Source organism: Bombus fervidus, chromosome 8 (assembly GCF_041682495.2).
Source record: "Bombus fervidus isolate BK054 chromosome 8, iyBomFerv1, whole genome shotgun sequence".
Taxonomy (NCBI): Eukaryota; Metazoa; Arthropoda; class Insecta; order Hymenoptera; family Apidae; genus Bombus; species Bombus fervidus.
In genome coordinates this window covers 11,097,161-11,123,870 of record NC_091524.1, presented here as the reverse complement: position 1 = coordinate 11,123,870, position 26,710 = coordinate 11,097,161, and the positions used below count along the sequence as shown (strand labels likewise).

The following is a 26,710-nucleotide window of genomic DNA, read 5'->3' as shown; positions in this document are numbered from 1 at the left end:
GAGCTTAATACACTGTCGTACTTGCCGATAGACCTTGCACACTTTTGTGCAAATTTATATTCTCGAGAATATAATTAAAGAAGCAGATCTTCGATAGAAAATTGTTTTATCAACTAATAAGCATTACGAAAAACCACTTTAATACTTCGTACTTTCGATATTCGATATATTTATCTATATCATATGTATTTTCTACGAATTTGCACTTTCGGATCTCCTACAAATACATAAAAATCCGAGTTCTACTTATCGATAACATCGGTAAATTGCTACGATATTCAAAAAAAACAAAATCAGAGGACAGGAAGGAGACCGACACATACGTAGAGCGATAAAGAATGGATAAAAAGAGAGGGTGGATTGTGGTATCGGAAAATAAGAGCAAACGGTGAGCAGGGCCGCAGCCATAGAAAGGAGGCAGAACGTAGACGTTTTAAAGCCGTAAAATTCAAAACGTCATCCCCACCAACTGCGTGTGCGTTACTTTTACGTTAATGAGGGACAAATTATCGGAAAAGAGGCCTGCTGACGTAGCAGGCTGTCATAGAGTCACAGAGGTTCGCAGGACCTCTTTCTCTCGGTCACACTTTCATCGTCAATATCGGCTTTCTCTTTCCGGTACGCCGCCACCTCGAAATCCGATAAACGTTGGCTGACTCTGTTTATGGTTATCGCGAAACGATACTGTTGCGTTTCGTCTACGTCGATAGAATCGCCTGGAAATCGAATATCAAAGCGATGGAATATCGAGTGCGCGGCCCTGATCGATTACCCACCCCATCCTTATAGCTTCATCCCTTGCCATGTACCCGATGAGCTCTCTTCGACCAGCCGTAATCCCGTGTTAAGCCATCCGAGTCGTGATTTTTTAACGACCTGTGCGCCGCTCGTGCGTGAAGAATGGATAGGAAAAAGGATGAGAAATATTCTGAGAACAGAGTTTGAGGGAAATTCGAAAAGTTTTGAAGGCAGATTGAAAATTTGAGAGTTGGAAAAATTATCGGTTTTGGCGTTACAAGTTGGGAACGAGGTAGAGAGATTCTCGAAGTTTAGAAAATAACGCATACGTAGAATATGATGTGAATTGAAGATTGGAGGATGTTTTAGTAAATGGGGGTATCGTGTATCGTGAAAATTGATTTTCTTTATTATTTTTCGGATAAAATATTTTTGAAGAAAGTAAGTTGGAAGATGGTAGAAACGAAAGAAGTATTTGGTGTAAGTAGAAGTATTACACCATGTACACTATGCTATGGTAAAAATAGCAAATAGTCGTGTAAATTAGGAATAAGAGGTGTCATCGTTGCAAGATCAAAAAATTTGAAAACTATTTCAAAAGTTAAATGGCTAATTAAAAGTTATAAAAGTTAAAACTTAAATGGAATTGCTTCTCTAATTTCTCAGACTTACTGGAATTTATCAGTAACTTGGAGAAAGTATAATATACGTGTAATTTACTTTTCTGAGTATTAATTTTATTTTATTTTATCCTATCGTATTAAATAAAACTCGTTTATTCTTTCTCTTTTCCCGGCGATGTACATGTCTCTTATTTTAGTAGCTCGCAAATAAGAAAGTTAACAGATAATCTGACAACGAGTAGTACTTGCGCTATAACGTGTATATACGAAGTTCATCCTCTTTCACCATTCTGCAATCCTGTGAACGAAGTGGCGCCATGTGGTCAAATGAGAAAGCAAACGAAACAAGTGGGGGATGAACCGAGCGACACATCTTGAAGGGCAACTAATTTGATTCTAAAGCATTCTTATAACTCTTATAAAACTGTACCGTAAAATTAATAACGTAAAATTACTGCTTGCTTTAACAGAGTTTTATATGCGGATTTAAAGCAGCGTTGCTTTTTTGTGTTTCTTAATACGTTTTTAACATTATAAACAACGTAAGAAACAAGTCTTTGTTTTTAAAAATAGTTCGTAGATGACTTGAAGGTTATACTATTAGTAAAGAACATTACAAGAGAGTGGATAAAAGGTTCATTACGATAAAAAATTATTTCAACGTTAAAAACTAACTTTGTCTATCAGAATGTTTTAGTTTATTGCGAAAAATAATGAAATTTATAGTTGTTAATTTAAATTGCGGCATCGAGACGCGGGAAAGACAACATTTTGATAACAGGGGGCGTAGCTCAGATGGTAGAGCGCTCGCTTAGCATGCGAGAGGTACCGGGATCGATACCCGGCGCCTCCAAAGTTTAATTTTTTTTATTTCATATTTTTTTCTCCTAAATTATTTCTATTTTTCAATCTTACCTTTCGAAAAAAAAAAAAGATTTAAGTACATTTATTTGCGTTCTACCTCTCATTATCGCCACAGAAAAAAATGTTTAACAAGGCAATATTCGATATTATTATCCCTATGTTACCAAAAACATTTTCTTTCCTGCAAACAAATATTACCTTATTCGCGACGCGTGATTTGTAAAATATTTTTGTTATTGTAAAGTATATCGCGCCATCGATTTTAAAATTCTTATAAAAATATTTTCAATTAAAACTATTCTATCGGCACATATGTTCATGTAAATTCATATATTTTTCAATATCGAGAAATATGTTATTCATTCACGAGTCTCGTAGAATTCGGTATAACAAATAGAAAGTTATGAATGGGATGATTGACGCTCGAAGAATAAGAACAGACCAGCTACGGAGTACATAGTGATTTCGTAGTAACGCGATATGGCATGTGTGTACAGTGTACACACATAGCCAGATATGTATAGCGTTTAGACGTTCCTCGGAGCGCTGTCCTAAGCTCGTTTAGCTCCTGTAGCTACCTCTTCGGTCAATCTGCTTTCCGGTTGATTCTAAACCATGATTTACCAACAACTGGCAGAGAAACTAAATAGTACTAGTTCGTTTGTTCACGTATCCATCCTAATCGCTTTTCTAATCGGCACACTCAACCTCGTGACCACGCTCTTTCAAACTTGTTATTACAAACCTGATGCACTGGTTGGTATACCTGTTGATCTTATCTATGTTAGATCACGAGTGAACGTATTCTAAACTAACACATACACTATACTTATGTATTAATAGATGGAATTTTTATTCATTGATTATTAATGGGCGATATTTATTATGTATTCGTTATTTATTCAAATATAAATTTGTTAGTTTGTTTGGTGAAATTAATTTTTCACGAAGTATGTTTATTAACGATGAAGTTTATCTTTGTCTATTAATTATTAACAGGTAATGGATATATTCATCATTTACTACTTGTTATTTATTTATTAGTAATACGTCAGTTTGTTACTTTCTGTCATGATACCTGCAATACGTACAGTTCTGTTCTAATGATAAATTAATAGCTTGAGAAAGATATTTTTACAATCATATTACATAAATGGCGTTACATACAAAGAAAGTACTTGAATAATCGTGAGTTTTACGTACGTTACATTACGATAGAGTATCTGTCCTAATATATAAATTAATAGAATATCTAATATATAAAAGATATACAAAATTTAAAAATTCTTTAAAGTAAACTCTGATAATTGACAAATATTCTATTAAACAATTCGCTTCTCTTGTTTCCATTACTTATGTTGGTATCGACACTCGAAGAATTTAAACCGATGTGCAATATAATTTGTATTTTATTTATAATACATTCTCTATCGTAGAAACTAAATAGAAAGATAGTGGTTTCGTACATCGGAGCGTCATCCACCCTCGCAGACTTCTGTGATCCTGGTTCCTAGCCCGATCTATGCTCTCAGAGCCATTGTTCGGATGCGGTCAAGCGTCCTTTACAAAGCACTCTGCGTGATCAAGTGACCACTATGCTATACTTTATACCTACACAATAAAACACCATGAAACACACCGTTCCTTCCTTTATTCCAATCTTCCTCGTTCGACCTCTACCCTCAATTAACCTTACATCCCACAAAAGCGTAGCCCAAAATTCATCATCGAACGAATCCAATCCGCCCAACTTATAACTTTCTGCCATTAAAATAATTACGAAAAATTAATACCTTGAAAATTTACCTTCAAAATTTACCTTCGAAATATACATTTAACACGTTGAAGCATTACATCCGACAAAATATACAATTTTATAACATATATTCCAGACATGTTAAAGTTACTTCCTTTCGACCGCTATCAGTTCGAAAGCAGAATCCAAATTGTCGAATTCGTAATTTTCTTTACAAGGATAATCAAGTATTGGTACTTTCGAAGGTTTCCTAACATCTTACACGTTAAAGCTTCGAATCTAAATTTAAGTCTAAAACATATAATTTCACTGTATCTGCCTGTATAAGAATAAATTCTCTTCACTTTAATGTTACTTGCTTTCGTCCGTCACTTTGGTCCAATATCTCGCGTTCTACGGTAGAAAATACTCGTAAACCCTCGTTTGATCCGGTTAGGGCTGAAGAAAGCTATAATAAAAGGATCGTCGTTCCAGATGCTTCGTGCAACCCTCTTTTGCCTCGTGTTCTCCTAGTGCTGCGCATGTTTTTTCTTTGTTCAACGTTTCAAAATTTACCACCCTTTATCCGTACGTGTATACGCGTGTCGCGCGTCCACAAACGAACGTCCCCATTGGCAAGGAAACGCACACCACACGAAGCTACGTACGCTGTCACACAAAGGAACAGCGAACACGTTCTGCAACCCTAATAATGCGTGTGTAGATAAGATGACGTAATGTGCGTGCCACGTGTACCTGTCGTGAATGGAAATGCGATTCCGGGGACACGAGCCTCCGATCGATATGCGCACGCGTTTGCGATTTACTTTATGTTATCGTAGTTATGATATATATCGGTTATAAAACTTGCGGATCTGCGAGTTTCTCTCTGAGAAAGATTTGTGCAACATCGTGAAATATTTTAGACGCGATAACGTCTTAAGGTAATGGTAAATTCAACGAGTACTGAGACGTAAATAAATAATGCTAATGAGCATCTAGTAACGATATAACTCGGTTTATCAATTTACTCGGAATCGCTATTTTTAATGAAACGGTGAGTACGTTCGCAGAAAAAGGAATTAATATCGAAGCAATGACGTGAGAATATGTACAGTGCTAATATCGAACGACATTAAGGGCGGGTATACTCTGTGAAATAAAATATAGCCTAGAATGTTAGAAGAGGCTATGGGAATATATAAAATTGAAGAAACATCCATTTAGGAATTAATAATTTCAGAAATATTAACTGATATCAAATCGTCGGCGTAACTCTATAAAATTACGAAATCTACGAAATTATTATTTTAATCTGTTTGAAATTAACTGCTCGCTGAGAAAGTGTCTAACATGTTGGAATATTTAGACTCGATCGGTTCTTCTCTTAAAAGTCCACTATTTTTCTAATTTATTAACACGTCCGTATTAAAACTCCATTATATAATTATCCACAACTCGAGAAATGGAATTTAACGTAACAAAAATTCATTTGTTCGCCGCTATTCATTTTTAGAACTGTTGGACTCGAAGAGTTTCTGGCTTAAGGAACAACCTGCTTGTGGTCCTTTGTTCGTATATAATTTATTGCATACAATTCATACGTTTTAAAATTTCGTACGTGTAAAAGTACAAGAACGACAAGCGCAAATATGTTAAACCCGCAAAACAAATAAATTCAATTGGATAGGTACGATAACGACTGAACTTGAAGGAAAGGGTGTTCGACGTGCACGCGAGGAAATATTTCGAGGAAACGGATGTCGTGTGTGACGTATCTCGAGGATGCTCGTTGTTTATGCGTCCCTTGCACAGTTGGACCGTAGTCAGGCTTTGGCTTCACCACCAAAAAGGAGTAAAGGAGAAGCCACAGGAGCAAGGCGGAGATCATGCTTCCCCGATAACTCACGTTCGTACAGCAGTGCGTGAGCCTAACCCAGTCTGCAAAGCGCGGTGAAGTTATGGTGGTGCCACGTACAGCGTACAGTGCCGACTAAAACCTTCACGCGCGAATTAACCAACAGATTAATCGATCTGTCGCGATTGCTTTGCCGTAGAAGTTCGATAATCCATGACACCTTTGCGATCTACAAATACCGAAATCGCGACGATATTTGAAAATCAATAATTCGAAATTATTTGTAAATTATTATCCAAGATTTATCATCCGGGATTGCTCTATCCTGGAGTAGAATTTGGAAATAGCAATTGATTAGAATCGATCGATATTTGGTATCGTATGAAATATCGATGGAAATGTTTAATGTTGGATGTCGAATGGAAGTATTATCTGTATTTAGATGAAAGATAATTCTGTAATTAGGATGTTGGAATTGGGAAATCGAAATAATTTTTATTCTATGATTAAATGAAATACGTAAGAAGCATTGTACAGTGTCTTTTTGAAATATTTAAAATATTTGATGTCATAAAATATATGCGGAGAAGAGTCTAATGTTTAGACGTTAAAATTGAAATATCTTGTTTAAGCGTAATTTTATATACAAAATACTGAAATCGAAAAGTCATTGGAGTAGCTTTTTAAAATTTAAGTTTAAAATATTTGCCATGGTTAATTGCGAGCAACTGCTACAAACTCTTAATCGACACTGTACGTAATAAAGTGTGCGTACGCGCGTCTTGCGGCCGTGTGTATTTATATATGGAACACATAAGGAGTAGTCGGGCCCTTTGAACACTCTCTATGGGGGCTGATTCCTTGGTAAGGCCACGCATTACCCCTCAGGCCCTTCGATCATTCCTGTCCTTAGAATACTTTAATACGCTTTTCACATTCTATCAGCTCCAACACGCAACGTATAATCGCGTTGATTTTATTTTTTATTATCGATCGAATGAAATTATAAACCGGGAAAAAAAGCTGTATTTCAATCGGAACGTGTTATGTTCTTCAGGTAAAAGAATCAAAATACATATATGATATCAGCTATAATTATATCGATACGCTAATAGGCTTCACGTTTAAATCTAAATAGTATTACGTTTATTGTTAATTTTATTTGAAATTTATAACAGCGTTCGTTTAACTTTATTGATAAATTATAGTTATAATTGTGCGCAATACGTAAAATACTTAATTTACGCGCATTACAAAATTCACCATAATTGAACAATACTCTATGTAATTTCTACGTTTATATGGATCAAAAGTACGGATTAAATGAAATTTAAAACGGAAGAATATTATGTATAACAAAAAGTTACCGTCATTACTCTCTTCGTTGTATCATAAATTAAAATATATATCTAAAATTAATAAAGATAGTAGTAAAATTAAAAAAAAATATATATATATATATTCTTCGATACAATTCACTATGTGTTGAGAACGTAGCGCAATTTCCAATACTTCAGTTGCACGAAACACAGTTATACCAGAGATTTAATTAACGTGACATAAAAACATGTGCATATCGAGGAAAACGATTTGCAATAAAAGTGAAGTAAAAAAAAAAAGCGAATGATACGGCTCATTCATTCATCGGAGTCACGAGCATTCGATTTTGCCCGCGTCGTCGCGCAATGCTACTCCCACGCCTCGATCTCCTTTACCTGATACTTTCCTGGTAAAAATTCTCGTTCTCTATTGTTCCACCCTAATTAATGTTCGCAACAACAACGCCCCTCGTCACGAGACACGAGCTTCTTTGAGTCACATGCGTCCCTGTTACCTCGCGCTGTCACTTATCCAATATCCGTAAGCAAAAAATGGTCATTGACAACGGCCGGAGTAAGATGAATGGGTTCCTTCGTAGTACGCATGTGTATATGTCGTGTACGTGCACAACGATGAAAGGAATTGTTACAAAGGCATATATATACGTAGGAAACTTTCAAACATTCTTCTAAACGCGTTAGATAGTTTTATATGGATTTTTAAATAGCGTATACTTTTGACGAACAAATGAAATTTTTATGTTGATGTCTTTGGCTTTCAGAGGGGATAAATTATCGTTAAATGCTACCTGACTATACTACACACTTACATGTGTTATATAAATGTTGTGATGGTAATTTTCTATTATATTATTTATATTTTCTTTAAATATAAGTAGAATGTATTTGCAACGATTAAGTTAAACTACATTTTTATATTGATATTTTTGAGTTTCGATGGTATGAAATTAAATGTTATTAAACGTTACTCGATTGTAAATAGTACGATATATTGCAAAATATTAATGTACGTTAACATTATGTTAAAAGCACTCTAATCTCTTACAGCATAAAGTCGAATATATTTTTAACGCATTAATAAAATTACGTTTTTAGCTAATACGAATTCGGATTCCATCGATGTGAAATTATTAAATGTCGTTTATACATTGATATGTATATTAGATTACGATTTACGAAATATAGTTAATATACAGTAACTTTTTGTTTCCTTTGAATTTAAAGTTAACTTGAAAATTGAACGTAATAAATATTCGTAAGAAATACAGAAATTCGCGATCGATGAAAAATCGACTTACACATATCTTTATTGTTTATTTTTCATTGCTGTCATTATTCTTTATATATTATTGTTGATAATATTCCTATCTATTTATTACGATATTTTAATATGAAAATTACGATTCCAATTGACGATTTTAACGTGGAAAACGCGTATGATGTGTATTTAGCGAATATTAAACCAGAGGTTATCATCAATAATGCAGGAGGGTTTCTCCCTCGTAAACAAGTTCCAATAAATTATATCATCGAGTGGGAGGTTAATGAGAGCGCGTCGAACAATCACGTGATTCGATAATTGAGCTTTTTTTTTTAAATACAAAATGTCGCATCGCGTATCAGGTTAGCAGGCGTCGAGTAGGTGAACTTTACAAATGTAACGCGACCAGCTTATCGGTAATACATCGCTGTACCTTCTGTTTTCCTGTGTAATTGCAAACTTTACTTTGTTTACAACGATTTGTTGCAATCGTCGTTGCCAAGAGTACAAAACCGCAATTGGTGCAACGGCCAAGCTTCAGCGCCGATAGGCCTATTTTCCTCCTACAATTTTACAAAACATCTTCACCGTACCAACTCTTGTCGTTTTTATAAAATTTATAAAATTTACAAACGTTTCTGACTAAATAAAGAATCGAATGATATTAAAATCCAAAGGTTTGATAAAAAAAAATCATCGCTAATATTAATGCAACTAAAACACAGAACGAATTATATAGAACCGTGTTATCGTTGTTATCGTTAACTGCATAATATCTTCAAACGTTTATTAGTCGATATAGAAAAAGGAAAAGATTGCATTAAAGTTCAAACACCCGACGAGAGATAATCGTTAACAGATCTAATAGATACGGTGGACCACAAGGAATCAGCTAGTCGCCGATATTTTGTAAATGATATAAAATATCGACTATTGCAATTAAGATTAAACATTTAACGGTACCATCGATCGCGTGATTGTGGCGCCGATCAAAATCACGTTCAGGCATGTTGTTCTAAGTTTCTAGATTCCTAATAGTCGCGTGTCTCTTCTGTTCTAACCCATTTCTTTCCATGAATGGCGCTGTTCCCGGTTCTTCCTGCCACCTGCTTCCCACCATGTGCTTTTATTTGGAGGTGGCTCACCCCTTCGTTCTCCACGTTCGCCACTTCATGATCGAACATTAATTCATTGAAGCGAACGAGAATGAACTCCCGCAATGTTGATACTCCTCTAATATCACGGCAACGTGCACAAGCCACCTCCTTACCGTCATTTAATCTGTTTGGCAAGGCTCGTACGTTCGCTTTTTAAGATCGAGGAAACATTTGGTCTCTATCAGTTTAAAGATCGTCAGAAGCGTGACCGCTTCCACGCCGCTTTCCTTCCAGCTACGTCGGCTGGTGGATATCAGAGAAGCTCGACGATGGACGTTCGATGCTTGCGGTCAGATTATTTTTGTGGAAAAAATAAATTTGGATAGGTCAAGAGGCGTTAGTTCTTCTTTTGGACAATGTAAGCTTGAGGATCAAATTTGTAGAAACTTTTCGGACGAAGTTTTAGAGCTGTTCGTAAATATTTGTTGAGATTACAAAATTAGACGAGGACCTAGCGTTTCTTTCTCTTTAGGGTTTTGCAATGGAATTCAGATAACATAAAATGAGATTCGATAGAGAAATCTCGACCCGCGCGTTCTCCTTTGGAAACATCAAGACGTTCGTTATTACTATCCAAAAATTAACTATTCTATTTCCCGTAAATGCATGAACTTCGTGAAGAATAGTATGCGCTGTAAGCTACAAGTATCCGTTTCTTCAAATAAAGCTTCAAAATTCAGTAAAAGGAAATAAATATTTAGTTCTCAACAATCCACAAACACCCATACAACTTATAGAAGCGACAACACAGTGATACATATACGAACATAGTCAGCATACCCGCGACCAAACTACTTCTATACCCATAAGTTTCACCGTACGGCACCGCCATAGAAACAGACCACCTGTAGCCATAGAAGTTCAGAAGCCAGCTGCGCGAAACCCCAACGCAGGGAAACACGTCGTACTAGCGGCAACCAGTCAATGACTGTTTCGTGACTCGTTGAATGAATATAACGGGAGCAGCCACCCTCCCAGGAGGGTTGAAAATTACCCCCTGCAACCTCGTGCTATCCTGCTACCGAACCGCCCTTGTTTTCCAATAAATACAAAGTGTGCGACTCGTACGAACCGCGCAGCCAGACATATTCGTCCGATTTACCACCCTCGAGGCGAGGGTGAATCTAATTCCTGACGTGCTCGCGAGCCATAGAAAACCGATGGACAGGAACGATTATCGAAAATATTGGCCAGACCTTCTGGAAACGATGACAGCCTGCTCCATTTCCGGTCGAGTTTCCATCGAACGTGCGAGAACGCTCGCGTTCGATTTATCGATTCTCTTCCCGTGGTAGACACCACGGGAAACGAAACCTCTAGTTCTCGTATGCATCCCCGTTCCACGAACCAATCGGGAATTCCTATTCCCGATCGTCGAGCACCCTGTATTTATTGGTTATCGAACTCGTCGATACGCACCCCCGTGCGTTTGATGAACTCTCGATACTTCAAGTTCTCTCAAGATATTTGCCCCGACGTCGTTTATCTTACGACGATCGCGTCTTCCACTGGTCGAGGCTGGAACACGCAGAGAATGGGGGCAGATAGGCATTGGATCAGCGATTGTATTTTTTTCTTTATTTTTTTTTTTTTTTTTTTTTCTCTTTTTTTAACAACTTTCTTAGCGAAACGCGAGGAAGACAGAGACGGCGGAACAGGTTACGGACTTGGCTGTACGGACTTTACGGCGTGCGTGGTGTTTGAAGTGGTTTCGAACCACCTTTCTTAAATTTTACGTTGTTTCGTGTGTGGCTAATGATATTTTTTCAGTGACAGGATTGGGAATATATCAGAAGTTTTCGTCAAGCGAAATTGAAGCTTGTCTGTTAATTTGTGTTTCACGTCTTGGTAAATTTGTCGTGTCATACTTGGGGTCGTTTTGCGCGTGTGCTTTTAACGGGATAAGAATATCAGAGTAATTGAATGATCTTTGGATTGTTGGAGACATCGAATATTTGTTTGTTGGGTTCTAATTATTTTAATATTGAGATATTCTTATTGGAGGATCATTACTCCTATTAATGATCCTGTAACCCTGTTCGAAAGGTAATGCCATCGGCAAACCTCCTTGTCGTATTAGTTTCCAATAATCCTCGTTTTCTTCTCGTCCATTTGCCAATGGATTCATAGGTGTTCGATAATTGGGTGGATTTCTTAATCATTTCGAATAAAGTAAAGTATAAACTTCCCCAAATGCTCTGTGTAATGATAAACACACTGTTAAACGACTTAAAAATGTACCAAAAATTAGTAAATGTAATAAATAATCGTTAAAAGTTTCGTTGCAATGGAACATGTTCGTAATTGGAAAACTACCACGATGTTTCTCAAGTGCCAATACAAAAGCCAAAAATTTACACGTATACGTTCTTTGGAAAACTTGAAAAGCTTTAGAAATTCATCTCGAGTCACGTGTATCCTACCACAGTTACTTTATCATCGAACACCGATAAACAAACGTCGAATCGGTACTCCCTTGCAATACGCGCACTCTCAAAACTCCGATCAAACACCAACTCGCCAGAAAATCACACTGAAAGACCTTAACCCTGTTGTAATCCTATATTTTTACACCGCAATCTTGTTTTCACCGATAAGAAGATTCTTAACGTTTTAAGAAAATATATCGCGCTAAATTGAAACAGGAAAATGGCACGTATCGATAAAAAGACGCTTGTTCCGTATTTTGCTCAAAATCGACATACGTTCTTCGATAATTAAAAAAAATACAGAGAGTCAAAATTTAGCGAAAGAACAGAGTCAGAAAACTTGCAAAATCCACCTATCCGAGGGAATAAACAAAATCAAGAAGAAAATCGTGCACGATCCATCGTCCATGTTTACGCAAACCACAAGCATGGCGCTGCCGCGTCGGCGAGCAGAAGCTCTCCCCGACCACAGGGTGGTTTTACCCCCCTTCGACGTGGCGCATGGCATCCGAGGTCCCCTTCCAGTAGCTCTAGAGGTGGAGATGACCTCCATCGACGGATGTTCGCCTGGCAGGGTGGCGGGCAACGGCGACGCTTCGTCCCTCGAAAGGAGCCGATAAAAACCTCCGGAACATCTTTTTCTCCGACCGACTTTCGACGGACGAACGCCTGGAGACAGGCGAGGGACCTTGAACAGAAGGATCGGCCACTTAAGCAACCGGCCATCTCACTACGGCCAGGATCGTATGGTGAACGAGAGGATTCGCGCGGCGGGGTGTCACGGATCGGCCGCCCCGATTTATGAAGTCTTTTTACGCGCGTCTCCTTCTTCGTTTTTCCTTCGACCTTTTTTTTCGTGTTTCCTTCGACGCCGCGAACGTGTGCACGCACACCAATCCCGGGTTATCGATCTCCGCCGATGATGGCTGACAGCGCCACCGCCAGCCACCCCCGTCGCGCGCATATTTCCACGTGCTGCATATCCGCCACCAACTCGCCGCAACGCAGTGTTTATCACGACTGACGCGTTCACGGCTCTTCCACGTATTGCAATTATTTCTGTCTACCTGTTTCACGTTCTTTAATTTAATCGGATAATTATAGATTTGGCAATGAGAGTTGTTAGATGTACACAATAGCGAGCTAAAGGATGATTAAGCAGAGGAATGCGAGTTTGATCGGTTATTTTTGGCCTTAGTTTCAGACTATGTACATATCGTAATCGGTAACGTTGGACGATGGACGATACAGAGCAACATTTCCCTTGACCCTGAACCGTCTCGCTCATTATCTTTTCAGCTGTGCGTAGTATAGCACGTACCGCGCGCATAAGGCTACGGGTACAGCGGATGTACGTTCTGACGAACTGCTGCGATGAATAAAACATCTGAAAACTGAGAATATACGAAAGATGTTGGGTATATTTATAGACTCTATACATCGAAGTAACGAGACAAGCAAATGATGTACGAAAGAATCGAAAAAGGATGTTATTTTTCAAGTTATAAGGAATTTTATTTCAGAGGAGGATGCCGATATCAATGAATCGGTTGATGGAGCTTTCTCCGTGTCTAACTCACAGTTCATGTTTCTAACTCTCAAAATTGTGTAGACAAAGAAATTGACACAAGATACGAATGGATTACGTCTTTTACTTCAGAGTGATGAACACGAAAAGTTGCAAATACTATCTTCGAAATTTACGTTAGAACGTACTATTTTAAGTGTGTTATCTTTTTGCAACAAACTCGTACGAGGTTCCAAATGCTTCGTGAAGGAATAAATAGTCCGGAACAGATGTCCAAGTTAATTAAACGGTTATAGAATCTGGCTTTTTCTTTTCCATGGTCGTTAAATCTTTCAGTCTTCCTATAACGAAACGTAATTTTACTTACTCGTTTCTTAAAAAGTTTAATGCAACAGCGTAAGGAAACAACGTGTACCAATTGCAATTGTAATTCCGTAGATTCCGATTATCTGAATAAAAAAGATAAATTTATGAAAATCGGTCGATCGTTTCTTAAAAATTTAACGTTGAAAAGTAGAACCGATCGGTTCAGCTCTCGGAAGGTTCGTACGAAGAAGAATTCTTCCGAGAAATGGGCCGAGAATCGAAGGAGTAGTTCGAGAACCGAAGAAATAAAAGATTAGAGGATCCGAGTAGAAAAACAACCCTCGTGAGAGTGAGCCTCGTTCTATTCCTGTTCTCCTGTTGTAAAAAGCCTCGAGCCATCCCAAATTGGAGCCTGTTTGACCGTGAAGTCAATATACATACGTCCCTGCTATGGTCGAACAAAGAGGAATACTGGGAATTTTTTATGTCGACACTTTCTCGAACGCATAGATCGCTGATCCAACATTCCTCCTTTCGTCTGTCAACGAGCTTGTGAATCTGATAAGACAACGCGACAAACAACGACGATAGAGGTAGAAACGTCGTTTCCTCGAAGAAAAACGAACAAACAAGACTCGATGACAGCTTCTCCGTTTGTCTCGAGCGAAGGAGAAACAAACACGAAGAGGCCGCTGAGCGAATTATTCGATAGAGGTAGTATACACGAAACTCGGAACAAGAAGTCAAAGGATACAAGAAAAGTGATCCGGGTTAAATCACGAAATATTGAGCTTTTGTATTATGAATACCTAATACGTAGGAGCTGAAGATAATCTCGACGATCTTCCAGATGTAACGAAAGAAATCGCGCGTGTTAAATGGCGTTTCGAGTTGCTAGATTATCAAGATCATTTGCTTTAAGTGAATAAAACTTAACGATTGTTTCTTTTAGTTATATTCTTTTTGTTAATTGCATCGTTATTGCTTCCGGAGAATTAATTTCTAACAGAGTTGCAGGAAATTTGATACTAAATAATTGCGTGATTTAATAATGTAGAGATCCGTTCAATATTTTGGCTCTTAAATCGGTCTAAAGAAAATGGGACACACGTTTAATCGCTTGGTTGAGATTCTTTGTTAGTTTCACAACTATTAAGTATCTCGTAAGGGTTAATTTTTTGTATGTTCTGGGATAAGATCTGTTAATATGAGTCTGTCTATTTTAGTACTTTGGCTGCAGATCGACATAAAGGAATTTTACAAGAAGTATTTTACAAGAATCGGTTAGCTTTCCTTGAAGATGCGTCACGAAATACTTAAGTTTTCAACGGACAGAATCACAGAAATCGTCGATCGCTTCTGTCATATGTCCTGCAAAGAAATCAGAAATTGGATAAATATTTTTGTGAATAACGTACACCGATAAAAATTTGTAAACAAGGATGTGTTCGTGTCTATACTTACGATACTCCATAGAGAATTTTATTTCTTCGTTTTACGTAATTTCCTTTTCTTCGTTCTAGAAAATGTGATAACAAACTGCATAGTTTGTCTCGTATATAAACCTTACTAACAATGCGCAAATTACAAAATACAATTATTCCGGAATATAATATTAAACTGATACGAAGTAACGTGCTCCGTATAAAAATTGGTAGAAACTCGATTGCGACTTGAGTACTCACAAACTTAAAACGAACGGTAGAAGTACAACGATAAGAATGAGTCGCCTGTATGTAGGCGTAGATATAGATAGATATGAAGCTTGAATTACTATAACTGTCGGCGTACCTCTTTAACTAAAATGCTACCCTATTACGATGGAAACACGAAAGTGAGTGACGAACAAATACGAAACATCGACCTAAACAGTCTCTACTGGCACGGAAAGGAAAACGCATTTTTTGTTGCATTTCCCGTTTTCTAATGTTCGGTTTATTTATACCAGTAATTGCATCAGTTAGTACAGTTAGCATTAATAAGTTTGCGTACAGTTATTCCTTCAATAAGAAAATGGCTTCCATTGATGATACTTGCGGCTACGAGACTTATTAAACGACACTCGTTAATTCTGCGTATAAATTGATCGTATAGTATGAAATATCATAACGATAGTTCAATATTAAAATATCATTTTTTTAAAAGATAGAATATTTAATCTTCCATTCGTACAATTTTATATAATTATGGCGGTGTGAGTGGTCGTAAAATATTTCTGTTAAAAGCTAAGTTAGTACTTCGCAATGACGTACGTAAGGATAAGGAGAAATGTGTGATTATTTGCAATTAAAAAGTAACTTGGTCGGATCTACCCTCTGTACCATATACTACCCGAATATATCACACAGGTTGCCAACATTCATCCACCATTGTAGACGTTCATTTTCTATGTTCTTACTATGAGCACACGCATATAATACGTTGCATCCTCGTTTATAGAATATCTAGAACATCATCAATTTACGGTACTTGTCGATAAATATCTACGTAATAGACAACTTAAAAGCACAAAATAATTAGGCTTAACTGAACGACATAAATAACTTCTAAAAGATCGCGGGAGTATTAAATAAAACTTATTTGAAGATAGATTTCTTGAAGAGATATACTCGATAAAAATCGTACGACTCATTAAAGAGACAAAAGTTCCACCGTTAAGAAGATAAAACTTCATCGTCCATTTAATTGTAATTCGATATAACTAAAAGAAACTTGTAAAATTATTTGATTATAGTTCTTTAAGTAGACGTACTTGATAAAATTTCTGTTGTTAATTAAAAAAGAATCAAGGTTGGTTCGTTGAACAGTTAAAAATTCATCTATTTAATTGTAATTGACGGTTTTCCCCGAGTGAAAACATTAATACATAATTACTCGGAGGGAAATTGGAGGGAGAAAGAAGAAGAAGAAGTGGCATAGCTCGAGCAATCAAATTGGTCCAGAGATTGTGTAAGATGAAATAAATACCTGCTGTCTCTGCATGACAGCCGGATTAAAAGATGTTGAAGATCATCTCGGGAAACGATTCACTGTAACAGCATCTCGATCATCTGTTCTCGCAGGCTCGAGGTCATTCGATTGCTCCACGTCCCTCGATAAAATCGAATGACTTTTGCGATGAGAATCGGCGCGCAAATTTAAGTCTCTAAACTGCGTTCCTTCTCGTTCGTCTCTCTATATTCCTAGAAAACTACCGTAGCCTTGTAAAATAAAATATAATATACATTGACGAATGGTAATATATTAATTATCGAGACTTTCGAAGGAAGCGGAACTTGCCTAATTTTTCAAATAATTATATTTTCAGTGATAAAATATCGATGTCTTGGAAACTGTAGATTTTAACGCGGTTTCCATATTATATACTTTAATCTAATTGGTAATATTACTTTTAACCGATGAATTAATTCGATGAATAAAGAAACGAAAATCTTTTTAAATCTCTGTGTAATCATTGATCATTGCTTTAATATTACACACAACGTTAACACTTCTACGTTAACTATTGATAAACGTCTACGAAATAAGTAACTTACAGATGTAAAATAATTAAATGTATAATAAACGTACGTAACTGAACAAACCTATAAGTCTAAGACAATTAGATTATCTATACCTTAAAAAATTACCATGTAAATATCAAGATACACCAAGTTTTCTAGTTTCTCGTTCCTAATCAAATAATACAAAATTACTGTGCAATAAAATCTATTATCTCTTATACTTACGTGTATATACATATATATAATGTATTATATGTATACACAAATAGTTAAATAACTCTCGTAAGATAATATGTCGAAGATATTCTTCGTAAGAATCGTAACCGATTCTCGCTTCACGCGTTCTTCGTCAATCAATGACTCGTGACGCGTAATTGTGAATGAGATAGTAAATCGTGTACTTTACGCCTTACGCTACGCTACGAACGCGCGTACGCGACCATGTGGCGTATGGTGTAACTTGAAACATTCTAATTCCTCGCTTTTCTGCACTCCTGATACAAGCGAAGCACAAAAGCGAGTAGTGGTATTCGCTTAAATCGGATATCTCGAGTACCCGGCTACTCGAACACATATTCGGTTTTATCTCGAGATAGTTCTCGAGATAATATAATTATAGGCTATTGCCTACAATTCTATCATAACCACTACCTTATAAATAGACCGGGTAAAAACAAAAATGGGTATTACCCGAAATACGTCGAGTAACAATAAACACGTCTATCTATTAATTACAATGCGTGTTACTTTCTCTAATGGGCATTTGTCTCCCTCTACTAGTTTTCCGAATAACAAAATTTCTTATGTTCTACTCGACAGAGAAAATTCGATGCATCGCAAGAAACGCAATTTCTCTGTCCAATTTTTTAAAATCGAAACCATTATTCGCAGATAAAATGTGTTAGCATCAAAGATAATTTTACCGTAGAATTTAATATCTTCAGCAGTGTCACCTTTTTTGAACGTTTAAATTTCTGACATCTCGAAAAATATTTAAACACCTATCCCTCAAGAACTCTCGTGTCTTCGTGACGATCTCTATGCAATTTTTGTACATGCTACGTAAGATTTCGGCCCGATACAAACGTGCCATTTGCAACAAATCGCGGCAACGGCAATGGATTGGAAGGACGAGGAAATACATGCTTTATTCGTGAAACAGATGAACTTTATTTCTCTGTTCTTCCAACAGCATCGCAACCGTGTCGTACGCGTAAAATATCGCTCGTCTGCACAGAGCCTTAGCCAAACGCTTGGTTCGCAGACGGTCGAACGCACGTTTCTGCTAGAACATGGGAGCCTGATAACTACAGAACAGGAATACGAGTGGTGAACCAATAGCCAAGAACGAGGCGAGACGAGAAGAACGCGGAATGGTGCTCAGTGAATGGAAAGTAGGAAAGTGTAGTTTGATAACGTGGCCGGGGGGCGTTTAAACGTGTTAGTGAGACTGGATTATAGCGAGTTTAAAGCTGTGTTGAAACGGCACGTTTTGAAGCACGAAGGCAGAGATCGTTCAATGGAAAGATCCATCGGAATTTTTGTTTATTTTCTGTTTGATCTCTTAGTTATCTTTTACCGCTATTTGTCATTCTTCTCGCGTTAAGCGATATATGCACCTAATGAATACACAAATAGAAAATAATTTAACGAAACCTGAAATGATAAACAAGGAAACAGAGATGTTAATTGTTACAATAAAATATTGTATTTTATGGTGTCTTGATTAAATTACAGTTATTATTATCGTATCTATAACTTTCGTTATATCGAATATATCGAGCGAATAATACTTATCCGTGTACATACATACACGTACATCAAAGCATTCATAGCACGACACTTTTATACATCTTCTTCCAATAGTCGTGGCTATCTCTCATTAGATCTTTCTCCATTTTTAATTCTTGATTAATGTTAAGATAATTATCGTCGCTCCCCATTGGTTCCCAGTTCACCGTGACATCTCCATCTAATGCTGACGTTGGATTTCTGAAGATTAACGTATAACACATATGATCGATAATTGGTAAAACATAATTGAATTAAAAATACGAATGTAGTTACGAACCTATCTTTTGCAAAATTCGTCCATAATTTGGTCATAATATTTGTCATTTTCTCCGCTGACGAACCTGGTTCTGGTAAATTCTTAAAAAAATTGGAATAGAATAGGTAGCCCAAATCATCGCCATGTGCAACACCTGCATTCAATAATAATGAATTATTAATAAATGAATAGTAATGAAATTATAAATAAATAATTAGTAAGTTAATTAATTAGTAGATAGATCGTTAATCATAAATATTTTAAAAGAAGATACAGATATCTGAGTTTTTTAATTTTTCTATGATTTCAATAGGAAAAATAATTTACCGTCGCTAACACCGAAGAGGCTTTTCATGAAACCAGTTGGTGCTTCGTAGGAAAATAAATATTCATAGATGGGAGCCGAAATCCGATTTTTCATAATATCGAGGGATAACAATACTCCAGCGTCAAAGTAAATGTCACTCATCATCTGTAAAATATACCCGCTTTTAGAAAATAATAATTAAAAAACGATTTCGTTTGAGAAATCTGTAATTACTTTGGTGTATTCGTTCAAGTTCTCCTTTGACACTTTCTTGTCGCCAAAGTAAAATTGCTTTATGCTCTCCCCAGCTTTTTCCTTTTCATTCGTATCGGTGATATTCAAATCTTCGGGTAGAAATTTCTCTGCTTCAATGTTCAATACTCCGATACCATCTATCATCACTAAAAAATTCAAATAATATCTGTGACTCAACTGTGAATTTTTAGATGACTTGCTTTAATGACGAAGAAATGCATCGCATTTGAATGATCTTGTACGGAATTAGGAAATGCAAAAGTATACAAAATTTTTCTGCATTCATCGGAGATTTAAAGATGCAAAAATGCATAGAATTTTGATTCACTTATGTGGCAATTTAAATTTAGATATAAAATATCTAAAGTAGAATATTTATTATAATGCCTAATCGCATTGATAACTTTGTATTTATATAAAAATATGAGTTTTTCTAACAAATACCTGCACTCTTACGAGTGTGAACTGTTTACGAGTTTGAAATGTTGGAAAGACGCAAATGTATTTCTTAAATAACTTTTATCAGTGTGTGTAATTCATACAGAGTATGAATTTAGAAATGAATATCACATACGTTGCGCCATAAATGCACATTCATCGGCGACAATTCCGGATATTACAGGTACGTCCGCTATCCTTCCGTATTTTAATAGGGACCAAGGATCAGTTGGAAGGAACACATCCTGTCCCAGGTCAACTTCGATAGATGGAACGAAAGCTTGCGAGTGTCCAGATAGGATGTTCTATAATTCAATAAAAATCAAACATTGTTTACTTCTATCTGAGTCTCTCTCCTCTCAATGTCAAGAAAAAAAATCATGATAATAATTCAAAATCAAATTAATTCGTTTAATTTAGAGATTGATGGACAATTCAATATTAATTTATACAATCTAATTCAAAGTCTAATTTCTATTTCTCTCTTTCTTTTTTAAATGCAGGAAATATGCTCGTTCGCGGAATTATTCAATTATAAAAAAATAGAAGGATAGAAAGTAAAATAAAGATCACAATATTTTTATTAATCGGATACCTGATCTTTCATTATTTCATTGCTGGCTGCGATGATATCTTTAACGTGAAAGTCGCTCAATTTGCTAACTAGTTCCGCGGAATCTGTCGTATGTATCCCAAGAGCATCTCCCAACATGAAGGCCTGTTCTCTTGGATTATAAGTTATCGCCCATGGATTAAGAACTGATCCACTCTGTTGTATAACTCCACTGAATAAACCTACGATGTTACAAAATAGTTCAAATTACTAAATAACGCCTAACTTGCTCCTCTAAAAAGTTACCTGCTCAGAAAAGAAACTTTCGAAAATGTTTCAATTGTATGTTGTAAATATATCGTATATGTTTCTAAGTATGCGAAATAGGAATTTTCACTACCTTCAGACATGGGAGATAGCATGTGATACTGAGCAGAAGCTCCACCAGAGCTATCGCCGAAAATAGTAACTCTATTCGGACAACCACCGAAGAAATGTATGTTATCCTTCACCCATTTCAACGCCATAACTTGATCCTTCATTCCGGCATTTCCAGGAGCGTTTTTATCTTCCGTGTTCAAAAATCCTACAATAAATAGCAATTACATAGTAAATATCGTAAGCAAAAACTTTTAAAAGCTACCGATCATTTTAGTAAAGTTTGTTACACTTACCAAGCGCTCCGTGTCTAAAATTAAAGGTAACAAGCACAACATCGTTCTCGACCAGAAAATCTGGTCCAAACAAAGTATCGTCTCCCATGCCACCGTTCCAGCCACCGGGATGAATCCATACCATAACAGCTTTGCGAGCTTCCTTGTCCAAAACTGGGGTATAAACATTGAGAAAAAGACAATCCTCTTCACCGACTAAACCTTTTCTAATCATACAATAAAATGGACACGGAGGACGATGCCTGGTTGCGTCGTACACTCCTTCCCATGGATCGGCCGCTTCTGGTAACTAAAATTTGTAAAAATAATTGACAAACACTCGAGTTTTAGGCAAAGATATCTTATAAATTGTAAAAGCCTTGTTATATAAATATTCTAAAAATTCTATAGTTATATAAATACTGTTACAATCATACATGGAACATTTAGCTAGTTATTCTTATAAATCATGTTAAATTTTGTAAATTAACATTAAAGTGGATATCAAGAAATGAAATTTTATTTCACAGATTAGAAACGATTTTATAAAATTGCAAATATTAAAGATAAATTGAGGCATTGGATATCCGCAGGTGTAGTAAAATCTATTACAAGACAAGAAATTGAATATGTTCCTACGTATTATTTCTACTTACCTGAAACTTCTGCGCTCCAACATTCGGTTTCGCATAGGGAATACCCTTAAAACTATAATACGGCTTGTTGTGCAGAATAGTTTCGGTTTTCAATCCCTTCAAGATCCCTTGAGGAATTTCCAGTTGCACATCCTGGTTGGCACAAACCCAAACAACCACGAATCCACAAAGCACGAACTTGGACAGCCACATTTCCAACTTCTGATCAGGCTCGAACTTAGAACGTCGCTTATATACCTAGAGTGGATAATTCTGCGGAGAATACCAGGTATCCTTTAGAAGGACAGAAAACACGGAAAAATGGATTACATAAACAACGTGGAAACGTGATCGTGATCGAGCATGAGCGAGTTTTCACGATTCCACGCAGGACAGATTTTTCTCTTGTTCGTCGATCATAATAATAGCAACGACGATGATTTTTCGGATAGCTAAGTATCGGATATCCTGAATTTATCCTAACCGCTGACAAGTCATCGTCCATTGTATGCGAACGAAAAAGCTTCCGGAATTATCGTGGAAAACGAACGAGTCTGTACATCGACTAAATGTATGTTTTCAACTGAAATGTCATCATATTATGCAGAATTTCGCAATTAGACACGCTCGTGTAACCAGGCTTTAGAAGTTATCGTGAGGAGGGATGCTAGCGAAAATTATATAATATTTCAAATCTTCTCTGACGACCTTACAAATCATTTTCTCATTATAAATACTTAATTTCTTAATATTTGGTAATTTACTTTTAAAAAGTCTTCTAATTGATTGTAAGTATACAATTATGTCAAGCATTATATGTAGTCGATTATTAGCAACTCTCAGTCAGTTAAAATCATAAATTGAGTTTTTTGATTTATAGAGAAGATTCGGTATGTTATTAAAATGTTAATGTTTGATTAAAAGTTGCTAAACTACCTTTCATGAAGCAGAAATCATTTTAATCATTTCTTCATTTTTAATATTTGAAGACCACAGAAGTAAAACGCTATAAATTACATTCTTGTTTTTCACATGAGAACGATTTTAAAATCCAATATTCTGTCAACTAATTGCATATATTACCATAATTATCTTCTCATTAAATTTCATTACGAGATTCTCTTGAGAAATATTTACATCAAAAATATTGACTTCGATAATCTTAAAAAATATTTATTTCAAAAGTATTGGTTATCATATTTTAGGTATATTAGATACATGTTTTTCCAAAACAGTTAACAGATTAGTCATCTATTGCTAAGATTCATATATCTTTGGACTGAATATGTTGTTGCCCTTTTTAACCATATTATATCAAAATACACTCTTCAAACAATCAAATAACATCAAAATTAAAAAATCAACAAAATTCTATTTATTATATTTTCCTCTGTAATCACTATTTATAAGTATATGTTTAAAAAAAACATATCTCAATTGCATAAAACCACGTGCTATTAACCAACTACAATTTATGATTTATAATTTCTTAAAAGGCAAGTAGTCGCCTAAGCCCTTAATGTTCGGAATTAGAATCTAACAACTATTTTCGTTACTTACATAAACCCTCATACGATTACGATTCTATCAATATCATACACGTACGTGAAAGACACCTTATAATTTTATCTAAGACTATCATTAAGACAGAAGGACGAACAGCAAGAACGTTCTCCGTTTTGTAAACGGAAATAGGGGAAAAGTTTGATAGCGTGTGGCGTTTACCGTTGGTGCACAAGATGGAAAACTCGCGGGGGTGAAAATTGTAAAGTTACAATGGGGTAAAACCTACCTGCGACGCGTTCCTACTTCCCTAGTAACATATTTAATATTACTTGATATTTACGTTAAATTATTAAATTAAACAATTTGGTAACCCAGTTACCCCTTGCACGAGATGCAACCTCGACGAAGGGTTTCTCTTCCTCCTCTAATCTCTTGTATCGTATCGATTTTCTCCGAATTAAATATCAGACAGTTCTATTTAGTATTCGAATAAATATATGATTTAATTAGACTGAAACAATTGGATCGTTTGATCGAATAATTAAAGACAAATTTTTTATGAATATGATTGATGTGGAGAAATGGGATGAAAATGCAATATTATTAATGTAAAATAGTAAAGAGCTACCTACGTAGAAATCGATCGAAACGTGGATTTCGGGATAGTTGACCTCTTCGGAACAGATGCTTGCCTGTTATACAAGCACCACTTAGTACCCTCTGGATTCCCACAGGATGTGCGTGTGTCGTCCCACAGGCATTCTTGTTCTTTTTTTGACACCGTGCATGTCAGTGATCAATCAATATTTGACATTTAGGATGCAATGAAAATTCGTGAACGATGGATTGTTGCAAAAATGTAAGTCGTATATCGCTGTAGAATAATTGTATGAAAGTAAAAAAAACAAAATTGCAACATAAAAATGTCTACAGGTTATATTGCTTTGTTATATATATATATATATATATATATATAGCTGTAATAAACTTTGCAAGAATAACAAAAATATATAGAAAATTCAATCTTCCTCGTTAAAACTTTTAGATGTTTAAGATTAATTTTAAATAAAAATAAATAAATAAGTAAAGAAAGAAATATGAATTGGTCTATTTGAATATGATTGTATAGTCAGATTACTAGATAAAACTGAATATGTAAGTTTTAAATTGGGTATGTTATAATGGAGACTCGAAACTAATCAATTCTTGAAATAATAATCTTTCGTTTGATATACTAAAGTAATTATAGTTGTCGATAATCTTTTACGAATTGTGTAATTTATACGTATACACTTTGACAAATCATTATATTCTGAACTAATCATATATATGAATATTACTTTACTGTAGAATTATTAAAAATATTTCTCATTATATTTCTACAAACTATTTTTATTTAATAAGGCATATACTGTATTGTTATTTGTAATCTAACTTGCTGCATACAATGTATAGCATTAATAATCGTATCTTTAATAAATTTTAATGTCAGTAATATCTCTTTGTATTCGGAAAAATATATTATTGATGGGTGTGACTAAATGTTTTAGAAATAAAATTGTTTTTAAACTTGTATATCTAACTCTGCATTAGATACTCATAAAGTCCAACTCATAAATAGGGGGCGTAGCTCAGATGGTAGAGCGCTCGCTTAGCATGCGAGAGGTACCGGGATCGATACCCGGCGCCTCCAATTTCTTCTAATTTTTTTATTTATTTTGAAATAAAAAAATCATCAAATACATATTCAATAATAAATATTTAGCTATAATTTGTTATTCTTAACACAAATCAGATATATATGTATAACTTATAGATATAGTATGTCATAAATAAGCATGTGCTTATCTCCTAATTGAGAAAAGCAACATTAACAAGTTATCGTTCAAAATCATTGACTGATTCAGATAAAAATTTATTTTAACGAGAATCGTAATTCCACGCAGGCTTTGCAGAGGCATATTATTTTCAAAATGAAGTCATCATGCCATTTCTCAATTACAATGGAGCAAAGAGATCCCACTGTTCGACTACAGCGCACAAACAACCAATCAATAGACAAGATACTTCACTAAGATTGAAACAATTAAGATCAGAAATGACTAGGGTTGCTTCTATCCAAGGACCACCTCTTAATGGATACATCGTCACCTCCGATGACGCGCATCAGGTAATTATAATCATATAGTAACATGAATCATTCGTAACAGAATTACCATTAGTCGGTAAAAAAATCTTTCAAAAAGTTGAAAAATTAAATTAAAAAATTTATTTTTATTATCATATCCACGGATTATCATAAGATTACGATTATTCTTTCCCCATATCCTTAAATTTTCAGACAATGAACTTGGTTTATCGTGGCCGCGACGGCCCTTTGGAGGTATATATATCATAATCAAGTGAGATTTCGAGTTTGCAGTCTCGAAGCTTTTCGTAATTTCAATGCTTTAATTTAACAAAAAAGAACATATTCCAATAAAACTCTGCCAAGTTTATTCCTTTTGAAACATTTTATTATCAGATATTGAAGCTTCCTTTAATTTCGTTGCAGTGCTTTATCTAATAACGAGTGCTGCTCTCCTTTTATTAAGTAAATAATATATTAGCGGCAAAAGCTTAGTATGCTTAGTGAAACGAATCTTTTATATAAGGTAATCAAAAATACATACGCTTATATCATGATCTCTATCTTGATTAGAGCGATTCCCTGGATCCCCGTGATATGAGGAGAGAATTCATCACTGGATTCTACGGCAGCGCAGGAGAGGCTGTCATCACTTCGGACAAGGCCGTGTTTTGGACGGATGGAAGGTATTATATTCAAGCGGATCATCAACTTGATTGTAATTGGATTCTCATGAAACGCGGTAGAACAGAAGTAAGTTTAAAATGAATTCTTTAATGAAGAATTTAAAATAAAATTTTTTTTGTTTATGAAAGAAAGAGAAAAATATTGTATATTTATTGT

At 35.6% G+C, this 26,710-nt stretch overlaps 2 protein-coding genes and 2 non-coding genes across 7 annotated transcripts in view; 3 read left to right on the top strand and 1 right to left on the bottom strand.

Annotated features, from left to right (window-relative positions):
• LOC139989991 (xaa-Pro aminopeptidase 1) overlaps positions 1–26,710 on the top strand; it is a 44,885-nt gene that overhangs the window by 12,605 nt on the left and 5,570 nt on the right. For 2 of the 3 annotated variants that reach the window (XM_072008770.1, XM_072008772.1), the window contains 3 exons: positions 25,686–25,909; positions 26,081–26,122; positions 26,441–26,620. In XM_072008770.1, the coding sequence (XP_071864871.1) occupies positions 25,686–25,909; positions 26,081–26,122; positions 26,441–26,620 (446 nt within the window). The remainder of the gene's footprint in view (positions 1–25,685; positions 25,910–26,080; positions 26,123–26,440; positions 26,621–26,710) is intronic. The other variant, XM_072008771.1, reaches the window with a different exon arrangement.
• Positions 2,142–2,214, top strand: Trnaa-agc (transfer RNA alanine (anticodon AGC)). Its single transcript has one exon. It is a non-coding gene; the product is annotated as a tRNA-Ala (tRNA).
• On the bottom strand, positions 12,345–26,483 carry LOC139989994 (esterase FE4). Of its 2 annotated transcripts, XM_072008775.1 has the most exons (12): positions 26,412–26,483; positions 24,372–24,507; positions 22,255–22,506; positions 21,620–21,908; positions 21,346–21,531; positions 20,988–21,187; positions 20,529–20,697; positions 19,934–20,100; positions 19,720–19,864; positions 19,414–19,546; positions 19,162–19,334; positions 12,345–12,693 (listed from the first exon to the last, which is right to left on the bottom strand). In XM_072008775.1, the coding sequence occupies exons 3-11, from the start codon at positions 22,444–22,446 to the stop codon at positions 19,172–19,174; spliced, it is 1,644 nt and encodes a 547-aa protein (XP_071864876.1). In that variant the 5' UTR covers positions 22,447–22,506; positions 24,372–24,507; positions 26,412–26,483; the 3' UTR covers positions 12,345–12,693; positions 19,162–19,171. The 2 variants fall into 2 exon arrangements, with proteins under 2 accessions (XP_071864876.1, XP_071864875.1); XM_072008774.1 differs by lacking the exon at positions 12,345–12,693 and having other exon boundaries at positions 19,032–19,334; positions 26,412–26,482.
• On the top strand, positions 25,360–25,432 carry Trnaa-agc (transfer RNA alanine (anticodon AGC)). Its single transcript has one exon. It is a non-coding gene; the product is annotated as a tRNA-Ala (tRNA).